At 39.0% G+C, this 19,473-nt stretch overlaps 1 protein-coding gene across 6 annotated transcripts in view; it reads left to right on the top strand.

Annotated features, from left to right (window-relative positions):
- unc5db (unc-5 netrin receptor Db) overlaps positions 1–19,473 on the top strand; it is a 273,315-nt gene that overhangs the window by 248,728 nt on the left and 5,114 nt on the right. For all 6 annotated transcript variants that reach the window (XR_015776501.1, XR_015776502.1, XR_015776499.1 and 3 more), the window contains 3 exons: positions 3,022–3,171; positions 6,917–7,081; positions 15,658–15,836. Coding sequence is in view for 2 of the 6 variants with exons in the window: in XM_088077178.1 (XP_087933304.1) it covers positions 3,022–3,171; positions 6,917–7,081; positions 15,658–15,836 (494 nt within the window). In the remaining 4 variants the exon portion in view is untranslated. The remainder of the gene's footprint in view (positions 1–3,021; positions 3,172–6,916; positions 7,082–15,657; positions 15,837–19,473) is intronic.

Below are 19,473 nucleotides of genomic sequence, written 5' to 3'. Positions count from 1 at the left end.
GGTGCCATATTGTCTTCTGATGGATGACTCAATTCATGTCACCCATCAACGGGAGCGTTAATTGGTCCAATTGGTTTTTTCTGTTTTCCATGGTCATGTAGCACCAAATTCTAAAGTATTTATGTTTTTCTTCTGCCAGTTTTATGAAAATACGATCTTTCCAGCAATGAAAAACTTCTTTAAAACGTGTCAACAAAATACATACAGCTACATGACAGGCTATTTGGAAAACTAGAAAATCCAACTTTGTCCGGTAGCTCACCTGCTAAGATTTCTAAGATAGCTACGTGCTATGGAAAATACAAAAAACTTCCTCCGCTAGGATACGACCAGATTTATGATCTTATAAGAGCTTTGTTTGTCAAGCATTTTTCTCTTCTCTGAATTCCTTTTTTTCTCAATATTTTTTTTCAACATTCATCAACATAGGTTTAACTGTATGTTTTGGCCATCATTTGTAATCCTTCCAGCTTCATTTCTGAGCGTGTTTTACATCAGTTTGGCCTAGCAAGCTGCAGTGGCATCACACATGTAAATCTGATCAGTGACAATTTGATATATGTAAAGGACTCATCTTTTCACTGCTTTTGCTAAAAGTAACCTATAGCATAGGAATTATTTTACTTGCTAATCACTAAAACCATATTTACTGGGCTGTGCTGTAATCAGCTCCTCCAACTATAAACTTATCCATGACTATTTATCCAACTAAATACCTTCTTACAAAGTTGCTCATATTTGTACTGATGATTCAACTGGGAGAGTGTGATGCCCATCCAAGTCTAAACCAGCGCTACCAATTATTTTCAATGGAAAATAGCTAAAGCCTGCAAAAAAAGTCACTTGATGTTGCTTGATCATGTCACAAACTAATTTCTATATTTGTGATTTCATTTCGCAACCTATTATATATTTATACAAGATTCTAAAAAGTGTAGTTCAAACAGTCATCAAGCCATACCTAACTTACTCTAACTAGCTTTGGCATTTAGAAACAAAAGGAAGGGTTCCCTGGACAAACAATACAGATTAGTTCATGTGGGTATCTTGGGGAAGATACTGAACCCCAGATTGCTCCTGAAGGTGTGTCATCGAAGTGTTAGTGTATATGAGTGTTTACTGAGTAGCGGGTGGCACCATGTGCAGTGGTCTTGGCCACAAGTGTGTGTAAATGGGTGAATGTCACATGTAATGTGAAAGTGCTTTGAGTGGTCTAAGAGACTAGAAAGCGCTATACAAGTGAAGTCTTTCTACATTTTCACTGGCCTCCATTATGCTTTCTATTGTTTAGTATAGTAAACAAGCGGTTTACTGCTACCACTGTTACCTACTAATACTTCTACTGTTTTTCTATAGTTAACAGTAAAAGTAGACGTAGACTGCAGACATCACGTACAGACTGGAAAACAGGTTATTACTGTCCGTGACGTCAAACGTTACATAACAGCCACAGAAGAGCATATTCACTGAGAAATATTGGCAATTCTCCTCAAGAGAGAAGAAGAGGTCTGCCCACAGAATCGCAGGATTCGTTGCTTTGCTCTTTATTTCTTTTCTTTTAAAAAAAAAAAAATCACAAGATGAATTCTTAAAAGCCCCAATTGTAGCAAGAAAGTTGCTACAGTGGTTGTCAACCAACATTGTCTATGCAAAAATACTGACAGAACTTTTACTTTAAGAACTCTGGACCTCCAAAATAACTCCACTAACTTTGCAATCCGTCTGTCTGGATTTCTCTTTCTTGGCTGACATTGCAACACTCCCAAAGCTGTAAAACATGATCTAAGACACATCAATTGTGTGTGATGTGTCAAACAGCAGATCAGCTGCAATCACAGTCTACACAAAACTTCAATCATGGCATCTTGACAGCTTCAAACGAGTTTAAACAAGAGAGCCATATCACAGATCCGAGCTAGTTGCACGCTTCACAGTAAAACCAAAGAAATCCAGCATCGTCCGGCCACTCAGTGTTTCAGGGTTTTGAAAGACAGGGGCAGGTGGTGAAGAGGAACATTTTTGAATGACTTTCATCTGCAGTTTGCCAACAATCGATTGCTTTCACACCTGCACTGTACAGCAGTAACAGTACGCAGGACACGGCAGACACGCTTTTCTGCAAACACATGCGTTAAAAGTGCATACACACACTCAAGCATACACACACACGCGCATAGCCAAGGTGTTGCGCGCACGGACACTCAGTCAGAATCAATCAACGCGGCCTGGCATTATTCACAGCTCTGTTCCCTGTCTTTTCCCTTTGTGATTGAGATGGCTAAGGATAGACGGGCCAGACACGGAACCATCCCACCGGGACGTTGAACAATGATGACAGATGAATACCTGCAAGCGACAATCAAAGTGCTCTTTCATCATCACAAATTCAATTTGGGAGATGGACGTTTGTCCCCCCCATCCCCTCCACCCCGATGCACACGTTTCCCCAGCATTACATTTAAGCCTCAATCTGTCATGTTGGGGCTGCAAATGTGATGCTAATGTGAGCACCAGTCGTATGATTTGTTCAGCGGAGACTTGACGTCACTTCTCGGCGGCATGTTTCTCTGTTAATATTTGTGATGAGTCAATTAGTGGATGTGACAGAGGAGGGGATTTGCAACAGGTGTTCCTGCTGATATGCAAAGGGAGCGAGCCTTCAAAGGAAAGGGTTTCTTACTTTTCTCTTGCATTCATCTCATGTCTCTTTTTGCGCCCCTTGTTTTTTGGTTTCCCCTACTTTAATTTCCTCGTCTCTCCTCTCCTCTCCTCTCCTCTCCTCTCCTCTCCTCTCCCTTTTTTTCTCTCCTCTGTCATAGTCTTATCTCCTTGTTTCTTCTCCTCTCTTTTGTCCCTCTCTCCTCTCTTCTATCCTTGTCTCCTATCCTTTCTTTTGTTCCTCTCCTTGTTTCTGCTCCTCTCTTTATCTCTCCTTTCCTATTCTTTCTCCCTCCCTTGTTTCTTCTCCTCTATCCTTATCTCCTATCCTCATCACTTCTCCTTTATCCTTGTTTCCTCCAGGGAGTGGTGTCTGCAGAGAAGACCAGAGGGGGTCAGCTCCTCGAGGAGCCAAAGATGTTGCCTTTCCGAGCGAACACCTTCAGCCTCCAGGTGTCCATCCAAGATGTTCCCCAGTTCCTGTGGAGCATCAAACCCTTTACCACATGTCAGGTAACCATGGCAGCAACACACAGGATATTACATGAAAAAAACACAATGTGACTTTTTTTTAGCTAAGAGCTAATAAGTGTGTGTGTGTGTGTGTGTGTGTGTGTGTGTGTGTGTGTGTGTGTGTGTGTGTGTGTGTGCGTGCGTGCATGCATGCGTGCGTGTGCGTGGGCATGCCCTGCTCCTCCCAGAGGCCACTTGTCAATCAAACTGTGTGAGGGCGGCTGCGGTGTGTTTCAGCTTCTTATACAGAGGATTTTCAGACTTTGGGACATATACTACGATTTACGATTTATTTACTTTGTACAGATTTTAGGGTTATTAAGCATTTGAATATAATCCAAGAAATGGCATCACAATAAGCAAAAACACAAATGAAGGCACTGATGGACCATTTCTATTGTAGAACTCAAAGGGTTAATACAACATTTTCACTACTACTACAATTATGTATTTGTTTGGTCGTGAAATGGTTTGAATCTTTCATCCACAACAGCTACTCCACGGCCAGAGACTAGAATTACTCAACGCTCAGTTTTTAAATATACAAACTTATATGCCATGTATGTATTTCTACGTATAAATTATGTTTTTGGCTTCTTGTTTTAAGCCTGTGGTATATGTAGTGCCAATATTCTTTATCCAAGCTGTCTTTGACAGCACATGGGAGAAATAGGGGTTACAGCAGGGGTTACTGCCAGAAAGTCAGGTGACGTAGTAAAAAGAGCGACAAAGTTGAGCCAGGCAACTATCATCTTTTTCTCAAATGATGTGCAGATTTTTAGACATTCTTTCCCATCAAATGACTTAAAAAATAGTGCACAAAGTAAAACTGAACCTAAAATGTTTACATCTGACTCTTCCCCTGAATACTACCTTATTCTTCCAAAGCAGTATACCAACCTTTTTTTCTAGTATGAACAGGCAGTCTTTGCACTGTGTCTTATTTCAGCATAAGTAGACCCCTTTTCCTCACAATGCAAGATGTTGGTTACTGTTGAAGGTGAAATGTTAAGCCAACATTCACTCTGGTGTTTCACCTTTGGTGTTTAACACAGAAAATGACAAGAAAGATGTAAATAACAAGCCGTTATTCTCTGCAGTCTCTCTCTACCGTTGCTGGCTGCTTTGAGACATACTGACTTTTCAGAACGCATTTTCAAATAGCCATTATTAAAACATGAAGTCCTAAAGACATAAAATGCGCCATTTTCGGAATCTAGAGATATTTCTCCAGACATAAAATGAATGTGCATCGGACCCGCGGGACTCCACCGCATGCACGTGCATGTAACTCTTGTAGTCCCTGACACAACAAGGCTTCATGCCAGCCGTAGTAATGGGTATTGTTTAATCATAATTCATCATTTTTACCATCTTACAATACATCCATATAGTGTTTGCTGTAAAGCCTGTAATATGGACGTCTTACCGTGTCGGTATCTGTATATACAGTCTACGGTCTGTATTCAAACGAGCAGTTTTCAGTGAGCAGTTAGGGGTGACAGTTACTAAAAGATACTGAACGTAGTATTTACTTAAAGTTGAGCTGTGTATTAATACATGGGGCAATATTACAAGGCACCACCTTTTATTATATTTTTGTGGGAACAACACTTTTTGATTCTGTTAATTTGATTTCTCCGGTCATGATTACGATATGACTCCCTGATAAGTTGTATGTATATTTGTGTGTGTATAGAGAGATATATATTATCTGATTATCTAGTAAATATTAAAAAAACGACAGCACTGCTGTCGTTATACCGTCGATAAGCGGCTGTTGCTTATAAGCTAAGCTACTACGAGAGGAATGATCATGAACAAACGCTGGTCGCTTCGAGCACTCGGGTCATTTGTGTGAGCGATCCAGTGAGTCGGAGTCAATGCTCGGGTACACTCAGCCACACGCGGCCACGTTGGGCTGTCGTTAATCACTTCTACGCATGTTCCATGGGCCAGTAGATCCGGGTATTTTACACTTTTCTAAACCCGGAAAGAGTTTTCTCTGCTTTATGCACCACTGAGCAGCTCTCATAGGAATGAACGAGGCCCCGCCCCCACTGTATCCAGATTTATAATAGATCCATGGTTCAGCTGCCTGTTCCACCAGTAGAGACCAGAGACTGAACTCTGGTGGTGCCTGCTGTGCACTACATACAATGAGTATGAGTATGACTACAGAGAGGAGGGCTTGAATTTATGACAGTTTTGAAGAATATACCTCCAGGATTTCTAAATACTCTGGTATACCGTAATACTGCCCAAGCCAAATGCTAAGTGATTCAACCACAGAAAATGACCTTCACAGAGTGTCAGGGTTAGGGATTAGGGGTTATGTTTGGGTTAAGATGCAGCATTTTCCAGAGGGGCCATGGGCATAGGGGTAAATAATTTGATTCAATGGTAATAAGTTCTTAAATGAACATCCAAATGATCAGGAAAAAAATTCCTCCAAAGTTTATATGGTTAAAAATCTCATTACCAAAATAAAATGATAGGTGGTTAAATAGAAAATTATAAGGCAGGGAAAGATAAAAAAAAAAGTTAGGACCAGGCTTTAGAGGTCAGCGAGAGGGGTTTGGTTTGGGTAGCCATTGTTGTAACATGTGCTCTGACAAAGAAAACAGGTAAAGTCAAATCTGAGATAGTGAGGTTGACTTTTCCTCAGCTCATGACATTCACACGGCTTTGACTTACTTCCTGTTTGTGTTCACCATTTTGTGCTTTAAAGCTGCTCTTTTAGTCCTGCTGTCACCCATATCTCTCTCCGGAGGATCATAAAGACGGACGTGACGTGAGATTAATAGCTCTGTGTTTGTTTTGCTCGCAGGAGCATTAAGATGCAAACAGTATTAGATGGAACGCTCGGCAGCAGTCGCTGAATGCTGTTTTGTACCTGTTGTTGTCGTTTGCAGAGCAGCTGAGCCGTGTCCCCACTGTACGCTGTTGTTACTTAAACATCTGAATACGGGGTGAAAGCTTGGTTTCAAAGACACCCACCCCTCTCCATGGCCTTATTTATGAGGGCCTCGGGATGGAAGGGAGGCGCCGCGAACCTGCCTCGGCGGAGCAGGTGTAGAATAATAGCCGAGCGCCGTGCCATACATCAAGTCAGCTTTTAGTGCTAAAGAGCATCCGAGCTTTCCACGTCCATCAGCCCCCTCCCCCTCTGCCTCCGCCACCAGCTCCCCAACTCCATTATCTCCCTCTGTGAGCTGCGCCGAGCGGCCGACATCAAAGCCACAAGGGTTAAATCATCAGTAGGCACGCCGTCCGCTGCTTTTAACGTCACGGTCTTCGCTAAAAATCGTCTACAGGTCACTTTTAATATGCAGATATGGCAGCGTCAGAGTCTAGCAGAGGTCAAGGACGTTTCCCCGCAGATGTGCTCGTTCTCTGGAAATTAATTATACATCAAAGGCAGTCTTTTTCTCGTATTCCCACATATATCGCTTACAGTACTTAGCACGCAAGCTGCTGCTCCATTAGGGTTACTGTACCCGGGAATCAGGCTGTATTTGTAAATGGATTTCCTCTTTCTTGCTCAACAATACTTATTTCCATCCAGAAATATATCAGGAATCATTGAAACTTCAAAGCTAGCTTTTATCTTGCCATGTGTAAGTGGCTGTGCATGTGCCACTGCGCTCACATGTAGGACAGCGAGCTGAGTCATCTCATTTAGAGCACATGTTATGTTCCTGATGTCCCTGATGGTTTTTTTGTTTTTTTTATCCCTCCTCAGGAGTTCTCCTTCCCCCAAGTGTGGTGCAGCAACCAGCAGCCCCTGCACTGTGCCTTCTCTCTGGAGAGATACAGCCCGGCCACTGCCCAGCTCTCCTGCAAAATCAGCGTGCGCCAGGTCAAAGGCCACGAGCAGATTCTGCAGGTCTACACAGCTGTGGCTGAGGTGAGTGGCGGAAGAGGAGGGGAGGGTTAGGGAGGAGATTCACACTGTAAAAATCTGACAAGCTGATCTAAAATCTAGTAAACCTATTACACTGAAAAAGGTAAGTAGTGGGGCGGCATAGCTCAACATATCTTAACAATCGTTCAATTTGTGACAAAAGCACCAAATTTGGCAGACATGATTATGGATACATTAGTAACAAAGCAAAGAAACAAAGCAAGTCTATTTTGAGTATTAGAGGCAGGAGATCAACTGTGGGTATATAAAATTGTGAGCACTCACTGTATTCTTCAGTTGGCAGTTAGCACCTAATACCAGTAACACCACTGAAGACCAGCCAACTCACTGGTTGACTTTCCATCTACTCTTTCAGTCATTCTTTAAAATGTCACCTGAGCACTTTTACATGTTTTGCATGTCATTTTTACATGTCTTGATTATTGCGTTCAGATTATTGTGCTTTGTTACGATGCTTGAGTAACTGACAGTACAGGTACAGGTACTGTAGATCAGTACATTAGTAGATTACTACTGAATAAACAGAATGACCAACGCCAGAGTTCACTACATTCAAACAGGAAATAGAAACATTCTGATAGACATTTGTAGCTGACAAAATGACCTAGGGCACCTATCAAAATGACCTACGCAACATGTAACTACATTTATGCAGGAAGAAGTCCACTCTGTCCACTCCTCCACATTTGTAACCGAAAGAATGAGCTTCACCACCTGACCAAATGACCTATGCCTCCTTTAACTACATCTATACAGGAAGTAGTACTTAGATATACTATAGACATTTGTAACTGACAGAATGACCTGTGAACCTATTACAATGACCTATGCCATATTTAATTGCATTTATAAAGGAAATACTACATTCTGACAGACATTTGTAGCTGACAAAATGACCTATGGCACCTATCAGAATGACCTACGCCACATTTTACTGCATTTTTACAGGAAGTTGTCCATTCTGATATACTTTTGTTATTGACAAAATGATCTGTTACACCTGACAGAATGACCTACACCATATTTAACTACATTTTTGAAGGAAGTAGTACATTCTGATAGATATTTCTAACTGACAGAATGACCTATTTTAAATGGAAATAGTGAATGAATATTATATATTTTGTACTGTTATATTGTTCCACCTAAATTCAGTTGGCAGTTAGCATCTAATACCAATAATAATAATACCTAATAACAATAATAATCATAACAATAATGATAGATAGATAGATAGATAGATAGATAGATAGATAGATAGATAGACGGATAGATAGACAGATGGAATTTGATAGTGCTTTTCTAAGTACTCAAAGACGCTTTACATGAAATGCAGAAAGGAAAACATACAGATGCAAAATAGAGAATACAGAATAATGAAAAACACTAACATGAACAGAACTGATAGAGATACAAGAACAGAATGTAAAAGCAAAAGTCAGGGGATCTGAAAGTTCAGATTTGGAGAGTCAGTGGGAGACAGGTATTGTAGAGAAAAGGTGGGCTGAGTTGCAGATGTTTATTATCATTATTATTATTATTATTATTGTCATTAAAAGTACATAAGTAACATACAGATAATCATGTAGAATGCTGACATTTTCATTCGGTGGCAGTACATTTACTGAGCATTGTTACATGGCCTATGGTAATATGCAGCTGTACTCTCCAGTTGAATCCAGTTATTAATATAACATGCATTTTCTTTCATTTATTATTGCATTACATCGTAATAAAACACATTTCGCGGTGCTATATACCAGTAACAGCAGGCAGCCATTTTGTAACATGGCCGCCATGGTCATGAGAACGCCAGTCTACAGTTGCCCAATATCCAGATTTCTTCTAAATACATTAAGCTAACTTTGTACCAAATTTGGTGCTTTTATCACAAAAAGAATGATAGGTTAGCTATGATGCCCTATTAAAGTAAATATAACATACCTTTAACGCATTTAAGTAAGCTTCCTTAAAATGTAGTTGTATTTTACTTCATTCTGTGAAGTTCTTTCAACTTAAAAATGACAAGTGCAAGTAACTTGTTTTTCATAAGTGTTAGATTATGCAAACCAAGTTACTCTGACTTAAATGAAGAGTTGTGTTTACTCAGCAGAATTTAGGATTTATAAGTATTTTGAGTCATGACAAAGAGGATTTCGAGTGTGGTGCAGAAAGGGTATCTACAGGTTCTGATTTCTTGACATATTTAAGAATGTACAAATGTAATTGACTGGTTTTCAACCAGCAAAATACAGATATATAGCACAATGTTAACACTTTAAGTGCCTTTTTGTCTATTACAGTTCAAAGCATATGCAAAATATGCATAGATTGATGGAATTATTTGTATAATTCACAACTGTCTCAGACAGTATAAAGTTCAATATAAAATCTTACAAGTTGATTTTACAAAAAAAAAAAATCTTGGAAACCAATTGCCTTGAAAATGGAAAGTCCTGTAAATATAACTATTAATCTTAATTTATTTTTTACTTATTTTTTTACTTACTAATTTTGTGAATTTGTTAGCAACTTTAGCAAACCAGGTTAGTCTGAATTAACTCGATCATCACAAAGAAAATTTTGCCAATGATGAAGTCAGAAGATCTGTGAGTTCTGTTTTGTGAACACGTTAAAGAAAATATAAAGTGGATTAACTAGTTTTCAACCAGCAGAATACAGATATTTAGCTCTGTAAACTTTGCTCCCTGAAGTTACTAAAACTAAGACAGATGTGTTTAGTAAAACTTTTTTTAAAAACATTTTTAGGGTGCGACAACTAACTAACTAACAAAATTGTAAATAAACTGAACAATTAGATTTAAAGTAAACATAAAATGTTTTCAAACTTATAGTTTTATTTACCTACATTTTTCAAGGCAATCAGTTTTTCTAAATTTTTTCAGGTAAAACCAACTCCCAAATTTTACTGAGTAAACACAACTGTTCAGTTAGGTCAGACTAACTTTGCTTACTTGTGTTACTAACAAATATAATGAACAAATTAGCAAATTTTTTACATTACACAAACTTCAAAAAAGTAAAGTAAATTCAACTGCATTTTAAGTAAACTTAACAATGAGATATAAAGTAAACATAACTATTGACCAAAAGCTGTATTAACTTACCTTTTCCAATGCAACTGGTTTTCTAGATTTTTTTTAATGTGAGATGAACTTCTCAGATTTTACAGTGCACTTTGTGCTCAACCTTTGTGTAACCTTCCTGGAGTGTGTCCACTGACAGCAGGGCCAGCTCTCCTGAGCTTGCATTGTGTATTAATAGAGTCACGAGGACACTTCTTTCTATCTTCAGATTTATGCTAAATGCAGACAACAAGAGATCCAGCTGTTCACAGTGTTTAGCACACACATTTTTTTTTTACCTTTACCCGTCCAGGGAGATATGTATTCCAGCAAATAGGCTGCATCACATTCCCATGCATTAACACCTGGGAGCTGCCCTCTGGAACAAGAGTCCTCTGTCAGCCGCTGAGCAGCTCCACTGGAGCAGCGAGGAGGTAGAAATCCTCACTCAAGAGCACCTTGACAGTAGTTGTTAAGCCAGAAGAGAGTGTTACTCATTGATTTTACCCAACTGCTTTTTCACTACCAGTCACAAACGTGCTCGTCCTCCCTCAAGGCCACCGGCATTATTTTAACTCACTGTACTGCAGTCAGAAGCAGGTGAAATATTATTTGCAATCTTTTTTTATGGTTTGTTCTAATTCTGTCGTCATGATTAGTTAGAGTTTGACAGAGAGGAGGGAGAAATAAAAGCGTTTATTGGAGCTGTGAGTAGAATTCAAATCATCATCAAATCATCACCGCACACACACACACACAGTAAACATACAGGACATGAGTCTACATTGCATTTTACACTGGTGGTCACCAAGTTGGATCAATGTCTTTTCATACATTTTCATACAGCGCGACAACACAACAGTTTTAGAGGAGCTTCACAACAACATGAGCCAGTTTCTATCCAAATTTGGCACAAAATCTGAGCTAATTTCCATAAAATTGGCAAAAGAAGATGTGAATTAATTCAGGTTACTGTTGTTTAAACATTAGAGGTTGGTTCTTTTAGAAAATTTGATGATCAGGTGACATGAAACCATCGCAGAGGACACAAAGAGACTGGGGCATATTTGCAACAAAAAGCAGCCTGAGAATTTGCTGTCAAAAGGCTCCAGTTTGATACACCAGATTAGAACTAACAAAACATGTCTGCGAATCAACAAATCATTTGTTGAAATGATTAATTTGTATTGTTTGTGTTAGGCTAATATGTAAAACAATGAAATTAATTATGCAAAGTTTTTCTGCAGGGAGCCAATGAGCCACCCGCAGCCATGTTCTAAAAATAATTGCGGTCAAGCCAGCTGTCACTTACATCTTTGTAGTCAAATTAGCCAACAGCTGTAATGCATCCATACACTGACACTCACACTATACTGGCACTCATACTGACAAATGCTTTCAAATGACCCAGATCGAGCCGACGAGGAGAGCTAGTAATGAACTTGGCAATATTAGCAGATGGATACATGTTCGACTATGTCTGGTTTTTAAAATAAGGTGTAAACAAAAGGTGTATAATGCCTGTGTTTGGAGAAAAGGACCGGCCCTCAAAAGCCCAGCCCACTAGGAAAATTATTACATTATTGCAACTTGTAGGTAACGTTGGCCAATGTTGTGGGAACGTTCCCTGCTAGCTGGGTATACTCTGTAAATCTGGGGTTACAACATAGATACATTACCTAACCAATGTTGTTACAGTGGAACCAACTTGTCAACAGATGCCGCCCACCTGTCGCTAAAAAGCCTCGCCCTTAATTATACATAACTGTCAGCCCTAATAACATTTTATTGGTTGTGTTCTATAAAAATGTACCCACCCTACCATGAGCAAATGGCTAATTAATGTTGAAATTAGCTTTAGAGACCAAAACTGTTTTTTTCTGTTTGTTTTGTTTGTTTGTTTTTTAACCAGGAAATGAACATTTTAACACGGGGGTCTATGGGGACTGACTCACTCTTGAAACCAGCATCAAGTGGACATTCGAGGAAACTTTGCACTTCTGCGTTGGCCTCATTTTTCAGCCCCCAAGGTTGCCGCTGCTACTAAGAGGATTAACTGTCCATGCCTCATTTATGTTAAGATAAATATTGTAATTTTTAAATTCACAAGTCTTTCCTGGGCTGTTTTTGTTTTGTTTTTTTCAAGTGCACATGTCTCAAGTAAAACTACAATAGTAATTGCCTCCACACTGCTCTCTGCATCGTATCCCTTGGTGAGCACATTGCATTGCGTTGATCATTTGCAGAGGGCTGTATGGTACAGTCTCATTAGCCCAGCACTCAGTCCTGACAAAAAAATTTTTTTTTTATTTTCCTGGTCGACAGTGACTGAAAAAACCTCCAATGGACAAATTGAGGCACACGTTTCCAGTTCAAACTCTAGCTCGCTCTGGTGAACTCACAGCTCACTTTTGTTCAGCTGCGTCCACAGTTGGAGATTCTTTCAGTCATTGTCTTGCCAGTTAAAAATTAAAGGACTCTCAAGAGATGACATATATGCTTGCCTAATCTAGAGGTGTGTGTGAGTGGTGAAAGTGCTGGTGCTGCATGTAGATGTGCTTCAGGCTGGATACAGTGAGATGTCTGCTGGACTGTGACATAGGACATAGCAAAAAGATGGCGCTGTGATTCTATCAGAAGTCAAAATGGTTGATGATGGACTTTGCAAGACGAAAAAGTCATTGGCAGCATCAGACTTAATGCTGCAAATGATGACGTAACTCAAAAAAGTAAATAAGTAAAACTCCACCCTAAATCCTGAGAACCAAACACCTGAAGGCTTGAAAGGTGGCCTGAATGTTTGTAATTTGCCCCTTTGTGGAAAGAGGACACAGGAGGTGGGATTCTTACAGACAGGAACTTTAGAGTACACTAGAGGTCAATCAATCAATCATTCATTCATTTTACATAATCACTTGTCCTCACAAGGGTCACGGGGGGCTGGAGCAAATCTCAGCTGTCATCGGGCGGAAGGCGTGGTACACCCTGGACAGGTTGCCAGACTATCACAGGGCCAACACATATAGACAGACAACCATACACGCACACAGTCACACCTAAGGGCAATTTAGAGTCACCAGTCAACCTGACCTGCATGTCTTTGGACTGTGGGAGGAAGCCAGAGACCCTGGAGAGAACCCACGCAGACACTGGGAGAACATGCAAACTCCGCACAGAAGGGCCCCCGCCCACGGACCGAACCCCATTCTGTAACACAAAGTGCCTCATACAATAAAACCAGAAAACACCCCCCAAACACACACACACACACACACACACACACACAATTACACAGGCACTTGGATGAAAGAAAGATTTTGTAATTGATGAAAGCACTCATTAGGAGTAGTACTCATTAAAACCAGGAGCTGAGAAAGCACCACCATAAGTGAGGAAACACCAGAGGCAGAATAAAACCTATAGATAAAACATAAAAATAAATAAATATAATATTAACAATAAGTAGCAAGAATAAATAAATAAAAAATCGAAATAGTAGATCAAAGGTACATAAAAGGATAATAGAACAAATAACAATAGATACAAATGTTTAAATATAAGAATAAAATAAAATGATATACTATCAAGTACACAGACTAAAATGCATAGATAAATAGTCAATAAATAATCCATCCATGTCTTTGCTGCCCTGATGTAGGCTTATATTCAGAGTATGCTCCTGTAATTGGTGTGTTTGAAGCTTGCTATCTAGAGTATGGTGTTTTGCTTTCAGTGGAGGTAACTGTGTGATATGTCTGGAAGCCGAACATTAGAAAATAACAGAAATTCAGGAAAAACATACCAGCTGGCTCTCCAGTAAGTAAGTTTGGTTAGAGAGGTTCAGAGTGGAAGAGGAGGAAACCATTGTAACTGATCTAAAGTTAAACTAACCACAGCCTCTGCTGACCCAAAGGAGAAAATTCCAATGTACAATATGTCATTTTCTGCTGCTGGAGGTCTCTCAATCAAAACAATAACAAAAGACAGAGCAATGTTATCATTGCACTCGGCTTTTTGCAGTCATGATCCCTCCTGTGTTCTTCATTCAGGAGGTTTTTACCAGGTGCTGAATTATCCACAGAGATATCTCCCTCTCTAAAACAAACGGACAAAGTCATTATTACTGGTAAAAACACTGAATAAGGCAGTTTCACATTAAAAATCAGTGTTTCTCCAGTGCTGTTTGTTGTTGACAACTTAAGATCCAAATGTTTAGAGTTTTTACCAGGAGCCAAATTATTCGCAGAGGTCTCCTCCTCTACAAAACAAATAGATTTGGTGATTCTAACCACCAAAAACAATGAATAATGCAGAATCACGTTTAAAATCAGCCATCTGCAGAGCTGCTACTGATGTTTGCTCAGTTGTTTCTCTGATAACTTAAGATCAAGACGTTGAGGACGTTTTTACCGGGAGCCGAAATCTATTGGTTTCTCCAAAACCAATAGATTTGGTGGTTAAAACTAATAAAAACACTACATAATGCACTTTTACGTAAAAAATCTGTGTTTCTGCTACCCTGTTCAGCATGGCAGGGGCTGGAGCCAAGGTGCTACTAATGTTTGCTCAGCTTGTGTCTCTCATAACTAAGGATCCAGATGTTTAGGAGGTTTTTACTGTGAGCCCAATTATCTGCAGAGGTCTTCTCCTCTCCAAAACAGATTTGTTGATTAAAACTGGTAAAAACACTAAATAATGCTTTCTCAGGCTAAAAATCTGTGCTTCTCCTACTCTGTTCAGCATGGCAGGGGCTGGAGCCGAGCTGCCACTAACGTTTGCTCAGCTTGTTTCTCTGATTACTTAAGATCCAGATGCCAAGACAATTGCATTCGTCATCTGCTTAAAATATAGCTAAAATTGACCAAGATCTAAAAAGTGTATTGTAAAAATGTACCTTAAAAGTCAATTTATGATAGGTTCTTGACAACAACCATAACCCAGATGCCTGCGCAAAGGGGATATGACTCTATTGACAGTTGATGGTGACCAAATGACACAGACCATATCCTTGATTAAAGTTACATATTTTTCTAAGTTTGAACATTGTTGTAAATGTTTGGGATAACACAAGTACTCATCTCAATGAAATATATGGTGATGGTCTATTTGTTTTTAGACATGTTAATGCTGAAAAATTATATATTATATCTTTAAAGCCACGTTTTAGGTCCACAGGGTTTGAGTGTTTAACAATCGTACGATAGATTTTGGCTGGTGAACTGCTTTAATTTTGAGCACTGCCTGCACTAAGGGCACCTCTCGAGGCTACCAGATGTCTCCACCTTTGTCTTTCTTGTTTACAGTCTGTGCACTGATGTTTTCAAATGTTAAACATACCTATCTGAATTGTCCTGACCCAGTGCGACCCATCCATCTGGCTCTCCAAGCTGGTAAAAACAAGCACAAAGCGACATTTGCAAATACTATCTGACCCTGGTGTGATTCGATTCTTTGTCTGCTCTGTTCCTTTAGACTGAAAAGGAGTCAGTTCCATTTTTTATGCAGACAGACTGCACCATCACGTCCCAGACGGGGCCCAAGGCCTTCAAAATCCCCTTGTCCATCCGCCAGAGGATCTGTGCCACCTTCGACACTGCCAACGCCAAGGGCAAGGACTGGCAACTCTTAGCCCAGAAGCTCCACTTAGATCGGTGAGCGTATGATGTGCATCCTCTCTAAGATTGCGTGATGTGTGTGCATCTTTTCTCAGAAATGGCCTCGCCTTGAACACTCGCTGATGAGAATGATAACATGCTGTGAGTGTTAACCACATGAATGGGTCTTCTTTTATGCTGCTACCTTTCCTTCTTCATGTTCTCTCCCAGCAGTAGGAGACACAACTGGTAATTTTACAGCACATAAGTGATCGGGTAGTGTGTTTAATGCTTCATGTGCATTGTGATTTGTTACAAAACCGTATTTTATCACATGCATCTGTCAGAGTAAATCAGCCAGTCTTAAAGTGCATTACTCGTTTGCCCCTGTTTTTTAATCAACTGAAATGCATTTATGATGAGACACCGTGCATATATTTACCCAATCCAGTTGTTGTCTTTGCCCGGTCTAATCTTGTGGCAGCTATAATCTCCTGTTAAGTGCATGATTCATGAAATGCTGGTATCTAAGAGTCCTTTGGGATTCCAAATTATCCAGATAAGCTTTCCTCTCCAAGTTGGGCAGCTTTGAACTGAGACTGATGTGACCAATGGCTGCAGCCTTTTATGTTGCTTGTTGTTTTTTCCTCTTGTAAAGCCTCCAGGAGCTGCAGTGAAACACTGCCCCCAGCTGGATCCATCGTGCATGATACATAGAGTCACAGCACTGGCATAGCAACAAGCTCTCTTTTCTTTAATTTTGGCAGCACCTGAGAGTTCAATCCAAACCAGGCTGTGTTTGCCAGTAATTGCTTATCATTTGTGATGGTAATTTATTCCCTATATTTTTGAAAGTCTTTAAAGGTCACGCCTTTTGTTTTACGTACATGTAGAACCAGATGGCTTTGTTTACGACGCCAAGACAATTTGTGTTGAATTCATTTTTTAGTTACAGAGAGAATTAATGAGTAGATTTTATAATAGTTGAGTGAAAGGAACCCCAGCAGCCATATGGGTTTTTGTTAGTATTGATTTTTGATGTTAAGAATGAGGATAATGTTGCTAACTGTTTGTTATACGGTACATTCTCTCATTTGGAATACATTTTAATAGACAGCATTATAATAACATGTTTTCAGTTGGGATTCAAACATAAGTGTCCAAAATAACAAAAATACAAGAAAGATCTGTAATTAAATGATTTGTAACCTGGAGTAACATCACTTTTCCTGTGCAGCTTTTAGATGCCTGTCACAAGTATTTAAACCTTTCAACACTGAGCAAATTGGTGCAATTTCTTTCAAAATCATGGGAAAATGGCAATGAGCAGCTAGGTAAGAAATATTCCACAAATTGCAAGAAATAAGTAGATTTGGAAAATTATTTTTAAAAAGCTATGGAAAAATGCAGAGGGGAATAATGATAAAGCTAGGAAAAAACAAGTCTATATTTATTGTAAGTAAATACTTTAAATTTTACAAATATTATTTTATTTTTAAGCACTTTTTTCCAGGTCATTTCCTTGTACTTTAAACTTTCTTTTCCTTTCTTTTTTCCCACTAATTTTCAGGTAATTGTCTTATACTTTTTATTAATTTCTTGCTAATTTGGGGATCTTTTTTTCTCTAATTTTCTGTTTTTCAAATGTGCTCAGGGTTTAAATGGTTAATAACCTTTCTTGCCAAATGCACTCAAAGACATTAAAGATATAGCTTTCACAGTAGAAAAAATATGGCAGCAATTCTGATGATATACACATTTTTTTGATATGAGGATATGCAGTGTCATATCGCCCATCCCTTCAAGCCACACAGCAGTAGCTATATCCGTCATGTTTACAGCATGTAACTGTGATTTTTGGTGTTTTTATAAATCTGATCACTTGATAACCTCTCTGGCCAAATATACGCAAAAACATTAGGATGTTCTGGCTTTCACAGAAACAATATGGCAACATCTCTAACCATAGACACATTTTTATAGTTTGAGGATATACACTGTCACATAGCACATCCCTGCCAGGCAAAAAAAAGCTGCTATATTTATTAATATTTCTATGATACCAGCACAGACCGAACAAGAGAGCTGCTGTGCAAGAAATCCAAAATATGCAACTGCACTTGGACACCATAAACTCACATTTAGTCAGCAGTGGATATAAACTTATAGTATAATTAAATATGTGATATTATCAATAAAAAATGAATTTGTATCTTTGCATGAATATATCTAGTTTTGAAGTTAATCAGCATTTGTTCAAAACAAGACATTTTTTTCCTTAACAAGTCCCAGCTAATCTTCTTAGGTAGACCCACTCAACAAACAATGATCCTCTCAGTTGATTACACCTTCAGAAATATGGCTTAAAATCATTGCAAAATACTGGTCACAGATCATATTTTATGTACAAATTTTTCAGTAGTTTATGTCTGACTGGTCTTCTTTGATCTGCATAATCTGATACAAAAAGTTGCCTCAGTGTTTCAGTGAAAGGTCCTCATGTTTCGAACCAGTGTTGTAATTCCCTCCGGGGATATAGGATGTTTAATATGGTGTTAATTTGATATATTGTCTGGCGTTTTAAACATGTCAATGATCCACACTGTTGTATAGGGTGACGCTTCCTTCATTACCATGACAACACACCCTGTAGTTTTTCTTTGACTCAAGCCTACACACACACCACCCTGCTAGCTCCATCGTAAAGCACCAAATGTGTATTAATCTATTAATTAAACTCATTATTTCTTTCTGTTTTAGTAACATTTGCTAGAAGCTACAGTTCCCAGCTTTTTCATAGAATTACTTTCTGTGGTCCTTGAATAGGTTTTATTGCCCAAAACAAAAATATAGAATAACATGAGCCTTATTGTTAAAGCCAGGGATATTCAGCTTGCTTTGCTCTGGGGCCACTTTTGCAAAATGATGTGTTTTTTTGGATTTTAGGCCATTTTTAGGATTTCAGAACTTTTTAAGGAGTTTAGGACCTTTCTAGGATTTTAGGATGTTCCCAGGATTTTAGGATGTTCCCAGGATTTTATGACATTTCTACAATTTTAGGGTGATTCTACGATATAATTACATTTCTGGGATTTTAGGATGTGTCTCAAATTTTAGGCCGTTTCTAGGATTTTAGGACACTTCTAAAATTTTAGGCTGTCTCTTAAATCTTTGGATAATTCTAGTATTTGAGTATGTTAGGGGCTTTGCTAGGACCGCTATCAGGGGGTGCAGGGGATCTTCCAATGGCACTTTTTTGATAAACAAACTCCATTTTGATGCTTGTTTTTATGCACTGTGGAAACTTATATATACTAAAAGTACAAAAAAAAATTCTCATAGTGAATCTTTTCGGTTTTATTATGAATTAGAAATTGGTTAGGGTACCACCCAGCAAACCACTGGGGGCCAGATTTTGCCCATAGGCTGGCAGTTGAGTATCACAACTTTACGGTCTGCGGTTTACTTGCTTTCTTTTCTGTGAATCAAAACCACACCTGGCACTGTTTCTCAAAGAAAAGAAAAAACAACTTAAATTATTCACAGTTTCAGTTTGACTCATGTCTTTACAGTGAATGCATATTTCCTCAGCAGGGATGCAGCCCATATCAGAAGCCAACATTAAACATCTCCCTGTGTTGTCCCTCTAGTGTCCGTCTAGTGACCTCTTTCCATGCCGTTCATTAATCCAGCT

This window comes from Plectropomus leopardus, chromosome 4, assembly GCF_026936395.1.
Source record: "Plectropomus leopardus strain MGB_pleo_1.0 chromosome 4, ASM2693639v1, whole genome shotgun sequence".
In the NCBI taxonomy this organism is placed as follows: domain Eukaryota; kingdom Metazoa; phylum Chordata; class Actinopteri; order Perciformes; family Serranidae; genus Plectropomus; species Plectropomus leopardus.
The sequence above is the reverse complement of the archived record's forward strand: the minus strand, read 5'-3'. Positions and strand labels throughout refer to the sequence as shown.